This window comes from Eriocheir sinensis, chromosome 51, assembly GCF_024679095.1.
Source record: "Eriocheir sinensis breed Jianghai 21 chromosome 51, ASM2467909v1, whole genome shotgun sequence".
Classification (NCBI taxonomy): domain Eukaryota; kingdom Metazoa; phylum Arthropoda; class Malacostraca; order Decapoda; family Varunidae; genus Eriocheir; species Eriocheir sinensis.
In genome coordinates, this window is record NC_066559.1 from 12,685,367 (window position 1) to 12,701,825 (window position 16,459).

Genomic DNA, 16,459 nt, shown 5'->3' on the forward strand with positions numbered 1-16,459 from the left:
ACACTGCATATAACTGAGGTTCAGCTATGTGCAGTTACTGTACATGTACTTGAATAAAGCTAGCCTGGTTACTGCTTCTCCTGATGATAAAATTAATATTGACAAGCTAACATCCTTGAAAAATTTAACACACAGACTAAAAAACTTGTGGACCTGAGTTCATCACACCTGAGGTACAACCAACTTTACTGAGTAACCAGAGCTATGCACATCATATTCTGATGTAAAATGTCAATGATGCCTTTTAATTGCCAATTAACAATGCATCACTGATGATATATAATGATTATCACATCATTATTTAATCTGATGCAAGGGTAGCCAAAGTTTACAATCTTTAGTGGAAAGAAGGGGATTATGAAAGGGACTCATGACTGACTATTAAATTGGGTCTGAAAACAAAATGTTAAAATATAAAGGAAGATACCTGGATTGACCCCCAAACCTGGAGGGTCTTCTCTCCAGCCGATGGGAGCTGTCATGCAGCATAGAGAAATGGGGAGGGAGAATTAGAGAGAGGGGATTTCAAGCTCAGTACAGGGATGGTTTCTGTTGGAGGGAATGGAACAAAAATTTATCTAGGTACTTGCTCTGGTAATCATTATTAGGAAAAATAGGAGTAGGGCAATGAGAATTATTTTTTGTATGGGGTGGCAGATCAACTATGAAGAGGCATAATATAATAAATATGCCATTTGCACTAAACAACAGTTTCTTTTAATCATTATTAGGAAAATAGGAGTAAGGAAGTGAAAACTATTTTTTGTATGGGGTGGCAGATCAACTATGAAGAGGCATAATATAATAAATATACCATTTGCACTAAAGTTTCTTTTAACTGGCCCAAATTACAGCATCCCATGTATGAAACTGGACAATATATGTATGCAACTTTGAGCTTTATTTGTTTCCCTATGAATAAAGAACACTTGCCATGACAGGACAGAGTGATGTTGGAGGTCAGGGAGGATATCATACCCTGCAGGAAATGGCTTGATGGCTGTTTACACAAGATAGCATCCTGACACAATATCATAAGTCTCCTGTATATCTCTGTCTGCCTATCTGCCTAATCACTTGCAAAAACAAGAAAAAGACAATTCATGGGTCGTGAAAGAAATATCTGACCAAACTTAACTACCAATGAGCTGGCTGGGTTAGGAGAGCATCGGGTGAGATATTAACCTCTTAGTTCAGATGGCATCACAATTTTGGTAGTTTCATTTGTTCCCCAAAAGTTTGACACTAGGGGCTGCTTTCACAGTTGTTTTGTTTGTTTTGATCGTTACTAAAGGCGGCGATCGTCGCTATAGAATTTCCACTTAAAATTGGCTGATGGGGTAGTGGCGGCTGCGGGGTTAGCCTAGCCCCACACCTTACCACACACTCTCGACACCTCTCGCTTCCTCTGCAGCCGCCACTACCCCATAGGCCAGTTTCACATGGAAAACTATAGCGTCGATCGGCATCATTGGTAACGATCAAAACAAACAAAACGACTGTGAAAGCGGCCCTAAAACTCACACAGATAGAAGCTTATAACAGCTACATGTATCAAATGCACGTGACAACTGAGCTCATGAAGCAAACCACAAGTCATTGTGTTGCATTATATAAAAGTCTTGTGTTGCCAAGTATAAAACATTTTGTCACTTATGAATACATCCAAATTCACTGGAGAGTAGAAAAAAAATGTCTACCCTATTGTTATCTACTAAATCATAATTTTTCAGGAAGAATCTTAATGTATTAATTGCATTATTTTACATATAACTAAGAAACATAAAGTCAATAGAAAAACAAAAATTACATGTAAAGAAACTGCGTGGATGCATAAAAAAAAAAAAAAAAAAAAAAAAAAAAAAAAGACAATTGGGTTGATGATTGGTAGAGGAAGGAAAGGAATAGGATTATGCAAAGAATGGTAGAGAGAGAGAGAGAGAGAGAGAGAGAGAGAGAGAGAGAGAGAGAGAGAGAGAGAGAGAGAGAGAGAGAGAGAGAGAGAGAGAAATTTACATAGATTTTCAGTCAGACCACAGAGACCCTATAGTCCAGACCAGGCAGGGGCCTTGAGTAGGGTTCCGCTCACCCTGAGGTGAAGCTGAGCGGTTCGGAGCAAAAGCAGTCACTGCCCACCCAATCAAAGAAAATTGTTAGGGGGGGGGAGAGAGAGAGAGAGAGAGAGAGAGAGAGAGAGAGAGAGAGAGAGAGAGAGAGAGAGAGAGAGAGAGAGAGAGAGAGAGAGAGAGAGAGAGAGAGAGAGAGAGAGAGAGAGAGAGAGAGAGAGAGCAACTGACAATATTCAGTTCTGTAACCCTGAACTTAACCACCCTTTGGCCACCACATTTAAAAATCCCATCTAAGAGATAAACCAAACTAAGTTATTTGAAAACTTGCATCAGCAACATTCACAAATTGTTTGCTTGATTGGACAACACTCTCTGATATAGAAGCCGAGTCATATAGAATGCTTGAATATTTAACCCTTACATGGCTAAACGCTCGCAGTGAGTGTTAGGCGTATTTGCTGGTGGTGCTAAACGCTCGCTGCGAGCTCCAACCGCACTCAAATCTCCCACGTATGAGAGTGTTCCAACAATATTTCTCACAACACAGGATTGCCAATTGAGTGGGTTCTCCACTGAATTTGGTGGAAAATCATGTCAACCCAGTGCGGAAAATCTACGGACAAGCAGCTGGTGGATATTGTTGTCCAATATAGTGACATTTTTGCATAGCTTCACCTATCACATGACTGATATTTTGACCAAATAGTTGTAAATTTTGCAGTTGGCAATACTGCCCTGCCAGCACCCCATCATCAAGAGATCTACAGTAGTTGCCTTACGGCTGACCGTCGCGCATGTATAAATGTACGTCTTCACAGGCAACACCCCCTGAACGTGCCTGTACCTTTGCAGGAGAGGCTTACATCAACGAATTGTATAGATCTTGGCCTCCTCTTTCCAATGGTGTTTTTGTTTTTTAGCTGTGATGAATAGTTTTTGAGATACAGAGGTTAAAAGAGCAAGCACTAGCGTCACTTGCTGGTGGTGCTAAAAGCTCGCTGCGAGCGCCAGTCGCACTCACAGCAAAAAACACCCCCTGAACATGCCTATACGTTCACAGGAGAGGCTTATGTGACCGAAACTTATAGATCTTGGCCTCCTCTTTCCAATGGTGTTTTTGTTTTGTAGCTGTGATGAATAGTTTTTGAGATATAGCAGTTAAAAGAGATCCCCTTTCCCCGCTGGGGTGACCAAGCGAGCGAGCGCTTAGCAATGAAAGGGTTAAAGGTTAATTGCCTAAAAAAACAGTTACTGAACCAACTTGACTAAATAATACATTGGACCCTGTTATAGTAGCCCGAGATATTCAAGAGTCCAACCAAATTGTCAAGTCCGTTTGGGCGGAGGCTCCCGCGGGTCCATTTCTCCCCTTTGCTCTGCCACACAGTCCCACCACCTATTTTTTCCTCTCATATGGAAAACATGGAAAACATGGACTAGCAGGCAGCAGAAAGCCTGTTGGCTCATTACTAGACTGCCTGCGTTCAGTGATTTAATCAATCCGTTTGCCACAGGAGTGGCTTGCAGGGAAGGATTAAAGCACTTGTGTACCTACTCTTGGGAACGTTCAGTTCACTCCCATTGCAGCAAAGTGGCGATCAATGCGTTTCTTGAAGGAGTTGATGGTCTCTGCGCTAACCACTTCTGCAGGAAGGCTGTTCCAGTGGCAAACAACTCTATTCGAGAAATAACTCCTGCCGATGTCGGTATTGCATCGCTTTGCTTGAATTGTTTTTCCGTTGTTTCTTGTTCTCAGGTTAGTTTGTAGCGTGAAGAGTTTGGAGTGATCAACGTTGCTGAGCTTGTTCAGGTACTTAAAGACTTGTATCATGTCTCCTCGCAGTCGTCTCTTTTCCAACGTGAAGAGGTTGAGTCGCTCGAGTCGTTCTTCATAGGGTTTCGTCCTCAGTGATGGTATCATCTTCGTGGCGAGGCGCTGTACTCTCTCAAGTAATTCAATGTCTTTCCTGTAATTAGGAGACCAGAATTGCACGGCGTATTCCAGGTGGGGCCTTACCAGCGAATTATACAAGGATAACATAACTCCCGGCGTTTTGTATTCGAAGTTCCTCGATATGAACCCAAGCATTGTATTGGCTTTCTTACAGGCGGACTTGCAGTGTTTTGTTTGTTTCAAGTCACTGCTGATGGTGACCCCGAGGTCTCTTTCCTCTTGCACAACATGTAGTGGTTCGCCACCCATGTGGTATATGTGGTTGCTGTTTCTGGATCCGATATGCATTACTTTACATTTGGTAGTGTTGAAGGACATCTGCCATTTTTCTGACCAACGAGTGATCTGGTCCAGGTCTCTCTGGATAATTTCGCAGTCTGCCGTCGTGAGGGCCTTCCCACCCACCTTTGTGTCGTCGGCAAATTTTGAAAGATTGGATTTTTAATCCTAGTTCTAGGTCGTTGATATATATGATGAAAAGTATGGGTCCCAGCACTGACCCCTGTGGCACTCCACTTGTGACCGGGAGCCACTCGGAGGCCTGTCCGTTGAGTACAACTCGTTGTTTTCTTTCAGTGAGCCAGTCTTTGATCCACGCTGTCAGATCGCCGCCTAATCCCGCCGACTTAAGTTTCTTGAGGAGTCTTTCATGTGGCACTTTGTCAAAGGCTTTCTGAAAGTCTAGATATATAACATCACTGGGGATATGATTATCCCAGTTTTCATAGATACCTTGGAAGAAGTCCAATAAATTGGTTAAGCATGAGCGCTTGTTCCTGAAACCGTGCTGAGCATCGGAAATGATGTTGTTGTCTTCAAGGAACCTAACGAGTTTGTCTCTGATGATCTTCTCGAGGATTTTCCCGCCACTGAGGTCAAGCTGATTGGTCTGTAGTTTAGGGCCACACTTTTGTCTCCCTTTTGTAGATCGGTGTTACGGTCGCTTGTTTCCAGTCTTTCGGGACTTTGTTTTGTTGTAGTGACAGATTGTAGATGGCGGTGAGTGGCTTGAGGATTTGCTGCTTGAGTTCCTTGAGCAGCCTGGGTGACAAGTCGTCGGGTCCGGTAGACTTGTTTGTCTCAAGTTTGTCTGGGTACTTTTTCACATCCCGTTCGTCGATTGTACCAATTTCTAGGGGTGATTCCCATCAGTGGGAAGGGCTCTCGGCACGGACTGGGTATTCTCGACCGAACACAGACGCGAAGTTCCTGTTTAGGATTTCGACCATTTGTCTACTGTCCTGTGTTAGTACGTCACTTTCATCTTTTAGGGGACCGATATTGCTCTTTGTCTTCTTTTTGGTCCTTATATACGTGAAGAACTTTTTCGGGTTGGACTTGGCTTCGTGTGCAATTTGCTTTTCATAGTCGCGTTTACTCTGGCGAATGAGTGTTCTGCAAGCTCTGAGGCTTTGATGGTACTGTTCGCGTGCCTCGTCAGTGCTGTTTTCCTTTAGCAAGTTGTATTTTCTCTTCTTCAAATTAATTGCCCGTCGAACTTGGGTAGTCATCCATGGTGTGCTTGTGGCATTATTTGTTCTCCTTGTCTTCATGGGAACAGTCGTTCTCTCTACCTCCAGGAGTTTGTTCTTAAAGCCGTTCCACGCGCCGTCCACCGGAGTGAGGTTCATGGGTTCCCAAGTTGTCTGGGTTAGCAGCTCACTAGCGAAGTTAAAATTGGCTTTTTTGTAGTCTGGAATCTTGGACATGTTTTCGGTGAGTTCATGGTCTGTTCTGATTTTTAAGCGAATTAGGTGATGGTCGCAACCATCCAGTTTTTCGCCGACTTGACATTCACGTGTGAGATCTGAATCACTCACGAGTACTAGGTCTAATAAGTTATTTTCCCTCGTCGGTTGGGTAACAATCTGAGTAAGAAAATTGTCCTCTAACATTTCGAGCAATCTGTTACCCTCCCGATCTCCAATCATCGTGGTCCAGTCAATGTTGGCACAGTTAAAGTCTCCGATAATGACTGACTGTTTGTTTTGTGTTGTGGTGTGAATTTCCTCAAACAGCGCTTCGTCGTCCGCTGCTTGTTGCTTTGGAGGTCTGTAAACGGTTCCAATCGTTATTTTTTTGTGCTTGCTAGTCTCCAGTTCAACATATACAGTGTCATATTTCTCTGAGTCTTCTTTGGTTATTTCCACGGCAGGGTATTTGTTCTTGACGTAACAGATAACACCTCCTCCTTTCTTGTGAAGTCTGTTTTTGTAGAAGCTCTCGTATCCCGGAATTGAGAATTCGGTCATTAGGTGGTCAGAGGTGGCCCACGTTTCGGTGATGGCAATCACGTCCGGACTTTCTACGTCAACATAGGCAAGTAACTCATCCCGTTTGGGTATTAAGCTCCATGCGTTGGTGTATAGGACAGAAATGTCCTTGACTTCAACGCTTCGCGGCACAGTAGTCTGGTGTCTGCTTGTGTTCACTGTTGGGGGCCTTTTACCTTTAGCTTACATATGAGAGGAAGAGATAGGTTTTGGGACTGTGTGGCAGAGCAGAGGGGAGAAATGGACCCGCGGGAGCCTCTGCCCAAACGGACTCGACAATTTGGTTGGACTATAGTCAGTAATATTACAGTAAGAGAACATCTCGGTTCTTGCAATCACAAATTTGTGAGCGTCGACATTAATGCTCAAACAACAGTGATTGAAAAGAAAACAATGGTGCCAAATTTCAGAAGGGCAAATTTCGCAAAAAATCCAACGTAAATTGACAGAAATGCAACTGTCAGATGATTCCAATGTAGAAGAAGCGTGGCTAAACTTTAAAAATCAATTACTCACTCAGCAGAATACACATGTTCTGTTTTGCGAGAAGCAACTTAACACTAAAAAAAAAGTCAACCATGTTATAACAACGAACTCAAACATTCTATTAAGAGAAATTTCCTCTATGGGTTGAAGAAAGTGCAAAACACACGACGAGTGAAAGGATTAACAAGTCAAGCAAAGTGCAGGAATAATGAAAACATTTCTGCCACTGTAAAACTAATCTGAAGTCTTTCTTCAATTATATATAACAACAAGAGGTCAATCAGAAGTGGGATAGAACCCTTAATTGACAGTGATGATAAATTACTAACTGAGAGCCAGTGCATTGCAAACTTACTGAATGATTATTTTCCTCCGTATTCAATAATAATAATCAATACTATCAGTCTTACCACCAATATCAGCGATGACAAGAGTATTATCGACAATTCCAAGCAGACCTTGCCCAACTTTGTAATAACTACCGATGAAGTCCTAAATGCTCTCCAATCTCTTAAAAGCAAATAAGAGTCCAGAACCTGACAATGTATATCCTATTTTACTTAACCCCTAATGGGCAGGTGACGGATTTTTTAGGTTGCCAGATAATGTGCAGGTGACGGATTTTTTAGGTTGCCAGATAATGTGCAGGTGACGGATTTTTTAGGTTGCCAGATAATGTGCAGGTGACGGGTTTTCCGGTCTGCCTTTTTCCACAATTTTGCAGTTTGCGTGGGGATTTATGGGCCAGTGTGACTCCTAGGCAGCCACACAACACCTCTGTGCCATTTTCAGTGTTTCTGTGACTATAACAGTGACAGGAGAGTTATTTGGATCTTCCTCATCTGATTCCATAGGACAAACTGCAAGTCAAATCCAAGAAGTTCAGGTCTCTACAAAGGTTGGTCTAGGGGCCGTACTGCAAGTCCATTCTGAGAAGTTTCGGGTCCCTACAGAGATTGGGATGAATAACTCTGTAGGGACCTGAAACTTCTTGGGTTTGACTTGTAATACGACCCCATGTCCGAGTATCCACAACCAGTGACCGACTCCATAAGTCTTCTCTTGCTCCCAAAAGAGCTCTCAATGTAAGCGCACTTGGGGCAGAACTGAAAGTGACTCTCAATCCTTGAAAGTGGTGTTAGTGGTGAAGACAGTGACAGCAGAAGCGTTGAACTCCAACTCCTTGTAAGAGGATTAATCCTCTTCTAAACATTTCAATCCTCCTCTAAATTCCTCTTAATCCTCTTCCATTTCCTCTTAAGAGGTTTAAAAGAGGATTAAGAGGAAATGGAAGAGGATTAAAAGGTTTAGAAGAGGACTAACCCTTTCGATACGGTGACGCTGTCAGACACCGATGTCGGCGTCGCCGGAGTGAAGGGGTTAAGCTGGACACTGCAGAGCATGTAACCTCAGATTTAGCTATTATTTCTGAATGGGGCAGGAAGAACTTGAATTGTTTTATGCTCATGAGATGACTCCCTTGCTAATAAAAAAATAAAAAATAAAAAACCTAAAGAGATGCCTAAATTGCAGAATAAATAATTGCAAAAAACGAGTTATATTCTTTTTTGAAGAAATAAAAAATGCGATATATCTTTGTTAAGCAAGAGACAGTTTTGATGAAAAAAATACCAAATAAACTTTGTACAATTCTCAAAAGATTGTCAGACAGATTTATAAACTTCCTTTATAGTTTAGCGTATTGTGGTTTTTATTTATGTTCTAGTTCAAAATATATTGCTAATTTATGTAGATACGATGTCTTGACTGAAGAAATCTTCCTTATAAAAAATAAATAAATAAATAAATAAATAAATAAAATCATTTATCCCTCTTTCAAATGCAAAAAATTACATCAATATCGGTGAAATGGTCAAGGGGACCGTCTGCTGGAAAAAAAAAAGACAAAACATTCCAAAATATTCTCACATGTTCATTTATTTTTCAACCTCCTTGTAATGAAGTTTTACTGCAAAACTTGCAAAAATACAAAACTTAGGGCACTTTCCCCTCCCTCCTCCCCTATCCAGTGACCTATCATGCTTTGCGTTGGCATACGCTCACACATTGGATTTTGTTTTCGCGAAAAAAACACTGAAATATTCCCTCATATGGTATTCACTGTCATACAGAAACATCTGGTAACCCTGCTGTCGTGCACATAAGGCCACTGAGTGACTCGGCGGAGAGCAGTCAACGTATGTTTGGAACAGATTCAGACATCATACAGTCCATGGAGGTAGGATTTTTTTTTTTTTTTTACACTTTAGCCTGTGGCACCGGTAGGCTTCCATAGTAAAACCTGATGGTTGGCCCCAGCCCATTGTGGCGCAGAAGGAAATGGAGCAAGTTGTTTACAAAAGAAGAAAACCTAGAAGAAACTAAAGTTCAGCAAGGAGGCGGTGGCTGAGTGGTAGCATGCTGGGCCTACATTCACCGCGTGATGGACGATGTGGGTTCGAATCCCCATGCTACCACCTCGCATTTTTTAGTCACTGACGAGTGGCTTAAAACTACCCACATGCTGTCCTGAAGACCACCCATCAACCCGGACTCTAGAAGAAACCGTCCAAGTGAATCAAGAAAGAGTTCTGGGTGGCAGCATGAGCCAAGAGAAGATGGCGCCACTAGAAACACTTGCCTGCGCCATGACGGGCTGGGGCCGAACACCATCCAGGTCCCTCAAGCAAGCCTACCGGCGCAATAGGCATAGACGTAAAAAAAAAAAAAAAAAAAAAAAAAAGTATGAGCCAGGAGGACATTAGCAAACCTGGTGACAGTGAGTGTCTCCTGGCTGCCTTGCCTTTCAGCAAATAATACCTTGCAAAACAGGGACCAGGTACAAGCTAAATCTCTAAAATGCCATGTGAATACCATATATTACTCCACAATGACTCCAAGGATGATATAGACATTCACTAGAGCCCCATTTAGCGCGAGAATTAGGTGGATGAACGCGGTCGCACTAACTGAATTCGCGCTAATTGAATAAAGTAACCAATATGAAAAAAATTACTTGGTGCACACATGGGTCTGACATTTGGGTTTGATAATTACTCAAAATAATCACTCGCATTAAAAAAAAAAAAAAAAAAAAAAAAAATATTGGCTGAGCTCTGAAAACACGCTTGTGATTCACTGGGAGTCCGATGACGTCATCGCCGGTGCTCACCCGGTCAGCGGCCTCGCTGCCTTAAGGCAGTATCACACTGGCCATTTTCTTCTAACTGTTGTGGCTACTGGCAATGCCTGTGCGCCCATCGCGAGTTGTCGGTTCGCCGTAACCTGGTGTCACACTGAGCCCTTTTCTTCCCATCGCGTTGGCGGCAGCTTGGACAACCAGCAAATCCAAATTTTCCAGGTGTGCGTCACACATGGCCAAGGTTAGTTGCCCGAATCCACATCCACAACGTAAACAAAACACTTGCCCTGTATCAACATGGCATCATCTGCTAAAGTAAGGGCTCTCATGGCTTGTGCCGCGCATTATGGCGGCTTGGCGTAATTTTCAAAATTCAGTCGTGGTGGCTGCTCGCGCTAACTGAGGCTTTCACGCTAATTAATTTTTTTCTTGGTAGATGGTGGCTCGTGCTAATTGCGGTTCGTGCAAATTGATCTCGCGCTAAGTGGAGCTCTACTGTACATGATTGAAGCAAAATGCTCGCTGGAGTGGAAGGGGAAGTAGTCATCTGTTTTCTTGCCAATATCTTGGTTCTGCCTCTTTTGTTATTCTTTTTTATATAACTGTGTAATCATTTAACCCTTTCCATCCATGACACAGACGTCGGCATCACAGTATGGAAAGGGTCAAGAGGAAATGGAAGAGGATTAATCCTCTTCTCAACTTCTCAATCCTCCTCTAAATTCCTCTTAATCCTCTTCCATTTCCTCTTAAGAGGTTTAGAAGAGGATTAAGAGGAAATGGAAGAGGATTAAGAGGTTTAGAAGAGGACTAACCCTTTCCATACAGTGATGCCGTCGGACGCCGATGTCGGCGTCGCCGGAGTGAAGGGGTCAACTGATTCTGATGGAGTTTTTGCATTTGAATGAGGGATAAATATGATTTTTTTGGTTATGAAAATTTTAAATCAAGAGAACATATCTTCATAAATTAGCAATATATTTCAAACAACAAAAACAAAACAAAAAAACACTAAACTATAAAGAAAATTTATAAATCTGTCGTGCAAAATTAAAAGGATGAACCAAGATATTGGCAAGAAAACACAGACGACTATTTCCCTTTCGCTCCAGTAAGTTTTTAGTTCACCTGAGAGAGACTTGGAGCGGAGCTTCTTCAAGGCTTGGTATGCAGGTAAAAGGTCATTTGCATTTACATGTCCCTCGACTTCCGCAGTGAGACCACCTGACATACCTAAGGACAGCTCTAGTCCTACGTGACAGAGGCCTGTATTGGTCCCAATTCCCAGCAAGCCTGGCAGCACGATTCTCCTCAATATTCTCCAGTCTCTCCGTCAAGGCAACTCCACTCCTAGATCTCGGGCACTCTCCAATGCACTCCCGGCAGTTCGAAGAATCTGACGTTTGAAGGTATCTCACAGTTCTAAAGGGTCCTCAAGGGTACTGTGCACATAGAGCCAATTTGAGACTGTCATTGCATACTCCTGAGCACATGCCAGTTCTTTCAGCCTCTTGAGATGGATTACAGTATTGTTGCATCTCGAGATTCTTCTTGACCTGATATGAAGTCTGAGTGTTGCAACAACAAGCCTATGATCATTTCCAAAAAACTCAGCACTCCGAAAAACCCTGTGGTTCTGAAGAATCCTCCAACGAGTACTTACGAGGATGTGGTCAATCTCCTTAGCTACCCGTGGCATTCCTATACCAAGTTTAGCAGTGCAGCTCTGGTCTCTGGTACCAGGAACCAAAAATTCTCAACCTCCTGGATCTTGCAAAATTCAGGAGAGCGAGCGAGCTGTTAATGTTCCTGGTACCAGAACCACAGGGACCAACAAATAGCTCGTAGCCAGCCCCATTAGTGACAGTAATATTTGAAGTCATCAAGGAAAATGAGTGTGTCCCAGGGAGGGGACAGGTCTAATATGCTGTCGAGTTTGGTGTTGAACATCTCTTCAGTTTCACACATATCAGTAGGAGCGTACACTGCAACAAGACACATGAAGCCCAGTGTGAGCTTCAGCCACACTTGCATTATACGCTCATCAACCGGAGCAACCTCAACCACAAATGGTTGCAGCTGGCTGGAGATGCCCATAGATACCCCAAGAAAGATGATGCCACTATAAACACTTGTCTATGTCATTAACAGACTAGGGATGATCATCATGCCCCACCAAGAAAGCCTACCGGCACCACAGGAAGAATGTAAAAATAAATATATAAATAAATAAATAAATAAATAAATAAAATAAAAATAATGAAGTTTATTCACGATATTAGCTAAAAGGTGAGGCACGGGAGTACAAGAGTGGAGGTGTTTACAGTCGGGCAGACAAAGACAGACTGGCTAGATGTGCACTGCCTTGTAACTTTGTTTCCACCGCCACCAACCGACGTGTGTGAACATGTTCAGTCAGCCCACACCAAACTGAACCCCACTCTTACCAAACTTGTTTGGTAACTCCCCGCATATACCAGACTGGCCAAAAGAGTTCGTCAAGTTGATATTTGTTATATCAAGGTCTGTAAAAGCAAGGGTTTACTGAACTGTATTATTTAAGAATGCCAAGTCACAGTGCACCTGCTTAACAGCACAAGACAACAATGAACAAATATGTCCAGAGCATATGCAGTCACCTTGCAGGTGTTGCAAACACCCTTGACTTTACTGGCCATGTATGTTTGGCAATTGCTGGACCACAGATTTTTTGGCCTGAACTTCGATTTCAGCTCCCGGACTTGTCTGGGCATATGTCTGTCAATTGCTGGACCCCAGATTTAGTCTGGGGAGTCCAATATCTGGGGAACTGAAGGTGAAATGTGTAACAGGCTTCAGCATTAATAGGGAAGTTGTTCACAACAATTTCCTGATGATGGCAAACCACAGAAAACAGCTACAAGCCTGTATACTTTTATGGTAGACTAATTATAGTACAACATATAGATATGTTACCAGATTGAAGAGGTTAATAAGTAACATCACAAATTGTGTTGGTTTGTCTTGTCTTCCACCCTGTCAGCTGGGTGAGACAGATCGCTTTGCAAAGTCATACGTGGAAGATCCAGGAGTCTTGGTCTATCTTGCACTCAAAAACACACATTAGCTACTAGCAGCACTAGTTGGTGGTTACAACCCACACATAACATTCCCGAGATGGCAATAATGAATTTGATTTCATCCAAACTAGACACGATATATGAGGCGTGCCGTGCCAGAACCTCGTAACCCTGAAATTTGAGAAATTGAGATAATGGCTGCCCCAGAGAGCAGAGAGGTGGAATTGTCATATACCGTGGTCGGACAGAGGAAATCCGACCTTCCAGCCACCTAAAACAGGGTGCTAAGACAGTTAGTCTGGTCTCGACACGCAAAAAAAAGTCGCGACTAACTCCCTGAGGCGTAATAAAACCACGTAACCAAGACGCACGTGTAGGATGAGCCAGCTATCATCATGAAATCTTCACATATTCCATTTTACAACACGTACTTAATAATTTTGAACATAGGAGGAAGTCAATGTAATGGATAGGAGTATTAAAGTTCCGGTACGGATTAAAAAAAAAATTTCGCTCGGTAAAAAAATCATAACATTTTCATTTTCACAGCTATCATCATGAAACCTTCACATATTCCTAATAAAAACAAGTACTTTTATAATAAAATTGTAAAAAAATTCCAGCAAATTTTTTTTTTCCGCCACTGAGTAGGGGTTTCATTAATTTATTTCAATAAACCAAAAATTTTCTGATTTCCTATCAGAACCTAATTAACAAAACAGAACTCTTCAAAACCTTTCATTTGATGTATAGTTATTACATATTCTGATCATTCTTAGGTGCATTGTCAGTGTTTAACTTTATGCGCGATTTTCTCAAAACTACGATTTTTCGGTTACGAGGTTCTGGCGCGGCACGCCTCATATGTAACACACCAGTTAAGACGGTGACAAAGTGACACTTAGAATGGTTTAGCCCAATACTGTCTTATGATTATTTATTGCCTAAAACATACATAAGACATTTACATTGTCATTTAAATTTACATTATCAGCAAGAGGTGATTTAAAGTAAACAGGATGATTATGTAGATTATCTGCAAATACAATGCCCTGTATGGTCAATCGATCATTTGAAAATACCTTGTGTTTTTTTTTTTGTTTGTTTTGGGGAAGAAAAAATGATGAAAAAGAAGACAAAGAAGAAGAGGAAAAAGAAGAGGAAGAAGATGAAGAAAAAAGAAGATGAAAAAGGAGGAAGAGGAGGAGGAGGAAGAAGAGGAAGAGGAGGAAGAGGAGGAAAAGGAATAGGAGGAAGAGGAAGAAGACAAAGGGCCGTATTACAAGTCGAATCCAAGAAGTTTCTGGTCCCTACAAAGGTCGTTCTAAGGGCTGTATTACAAGTACAATCCAAGAAGTTTCTGGTCCCTACAAAGGTCGTTCTAAGGGCTGTATTACAAGTACAATCCAAGAAGTTTCTGGTCCCTACAAAGGTCGTTCTAAGGGCTGTATTACAAGTACAATCCAAGAAGTTTCGGGTCCCTACAAAGGTCGTTCTAAGGGCTGTATTACAAGTACAATCCAAGAAGTTTCTGGTCCCTACAAAGGTCGTTCTAAGGGCTGTATTACAAGTACAATCCAAGAAGTTTCGGGTCCCTACAAAGGTCGTTCTAAGGGCTGTATTACAAGTACAATCCAAGAAGTTTCGGGTCCCTACAAAGGTCGTTCTAAGGGCCATATTACAAGTACAATCCAAGAAGTTTCGGGTCCCTACAAAGGTCGTTCTAAGGGCCATATTACAAGTACAATCCAAGAAGTTTCTGGTCCCTACAAAGGTCGTTCTAAGGGCCATATTACAAGTACAATCCAAGAAGTTTCTGGTCCCTACAAAGGTCGTTCTAAGGGCTGTATTACAAGTACAATCCAAGTTTCGGTCCCTACAAAGGTCGTTCTAAGGGCAGTATTACAAGTACAATCCAAGAAGTTTGGTCCCTACAAAGGTCGTTCTAATGGCCATATTACAAGTACAATCCAAGAAGTTTCTGGTCCCTACAAAGGTCGTTCTAAGGGCCATATTACAAGTACAATCCAAGAAGTTTCTGGTCCCTACAAAGGTCGTTCTAAGGGCTGTATTACAAGTACAATCCAAGAAGTTTCTGGTCCCTACAAAGGTCGTTCTAAGGGCCATATTACAAGTACAATCCGAGAAGTTTCTGGTCCCTACAAAGGTCATTCTAAGGGCCATATTACAAGTACAATCCAAGAAGTTTCTGGTCCCTACAAAGGTCGTTCTAAGGGCTGTATTACAAGTACAATCCAAGAAGTTTCTGGTCCCTACAAAGGTCATTCTAAGGGCTGTATTACAAGTACAATCCAAGAAGTTTCTGGTCCCTACAAAGGTCGTTCTAAGGGCTGTATTACAAGTACAATCCAAGAAGTTTCGGGTCCCTACAAAGGTCGTTCTAAGGGCTGTATTACAAGTACAATCCAAGAAGTTTCTGGTCCCTACAAAGGTCGTTCTAAGGGCTGTATTACAAGTACAATCCAAGAAGTTTCGGGTCCCTACAAAGGTCGTTCTAAGGGCCATATTACAAGTCCAATACAAGGAGTTTCTGGTCCCTACAGAGTTATTCATCCCGAACTCTGTAGGGACCCGAAAATTCTCGGACTGGACTTGTAGTACGGCCCCTAAACCGACCTTCATAGGGATCCGAAGCTTCTCGGGTTTGACTTGTAATACGGCCCAAAGAAGAGGAAGAAGAGGAGGAGGAGGAAATGAAGAAGGAAAAGGTGGAAAGAAAAGTCGGAAACTTTCGTTTAGTCGGCGCAACATCTGTGGTCATATGCCGGAGAGAGACAAAAGGGGAAGGAATTATAGAAGGGAACAGATCCCAGGAGACAGGACACAACCCCCGATTAATACCTGGTACCCATTCACTGCTGGGTAGACAGGGGCGTAGGGTATCGGAAAAGCCGCCAAATTTTTCCACTCCGCCCAGGAATCGAACCCAGGCTCTCTCGGTTGTGAGCCGAGTGTGCTAACCACTGCACCACGAAGCCCCCAGGAAAAGGAGGAGGAGGAGGAGGAGGAAAAGGAGCAGGAAGAGGAGGAAAAACTCACTTAAAATAGCATAAACTGGCATATGCATCCAATGTGGCATTAACCCCTTCAACACGAGGACGCGTATACTGCGTCCTTGCGTGCCCCGTACCATATCCGAGGACGCGCATACTGCGTCCTGGCTCGCTTTAGCCAATATACGAGTTATTTTATCTCTATATTTATGAATACATCTCAAAATTATCAATTAATTCATGTTTCTTAAAGTGCACCATTTAATTCTGCATGTTTTTATATATAATACATGATGATTGTGTTGAGTTTGTGGCTGAAAACTTATTATATTCAATAGTGACATTTGAAATTTGGCGCACCTGGTGATCCCGGATACAGAGTGGGGCGCTGTTTGGGCCCGGCCGTAGTGAAGGGGTTAATAAGTGTACAGAGCAAAACAAATGTATTCAAGGAGGGAGAAT

General features: G+C 42.4%; 2 protein-coding genes across 5 annotated transcripts in view; one reads left to right on the top strand and one right to left on the bottom strand.

Moving 5' to 3' along the window:
• Positions 1-366: 366 nt before the first annotated feature.
• The window catches only part of LOC126982758 (dynactin subunit 1-like), a 36,530-nt gene continuing 20,437 nt past the window's right edge, over positions 367-16,459 (bottom strand). Inside the window, exon 5 of the mRNA XM_050835089.1 lies at positions 367-475. Coding sequence (XP_050691046.1) covers positions 382-475 — 94 coding nt within the window. The 3' untranslated portion in view covers positions 367-381. The remainder of the gene's footprint in view (positions 476-16,459) is intronic.
• Positions 13,340-16,458, top strand: LOC126982755 (uncharacterized). Of its 4 annotated transcripts, none has more exons than XM_050835085.1 (3): positions 13,340-14,472; positions 14,530-14,643; positions 15,322-16,458. In XM_050835085.1, the coding sequence occupies exons 1-3, from the start codon at positions 14,104-14,106 to the stop codon at positions 15,868-15,870; spliced, it is 1,032 nt and encodes a 343-aa protein (XP_050691042.1). In that variant the 5' UTR covers positions 13,340-14,103; the 3' UTR covers positions 15,871-16,458. The 4 variants fall into 4 exon arrangements, with proteins under 4 accessions (XP_050691042.1, XP_050691041.1, XP_050691040.1 ...); XM_050835084.1 differs by having other exon boundaries at positions 13,340-14,415; positions 14,473-14,643; XM_050835083.1 differs by having other exon boundaries at positions 13,340-14,643.

Coding starts and splice junctions, on each gene's coding strand:
- LOC126982755 (XM_050835083.1), top strand. CDS start 14,104: ATGATGAAAAAGAAGACAAAGAAGAAGAGGAAAAAGAAGAGGAAGAAG. Junction 14,644..15,321: donor AGTTTCGGGTCCCTACAAAG/GTCGTTCTAAGG, acceptor GTCCCTACAAAG/GTCGTTCTAAGGGCTGTATT.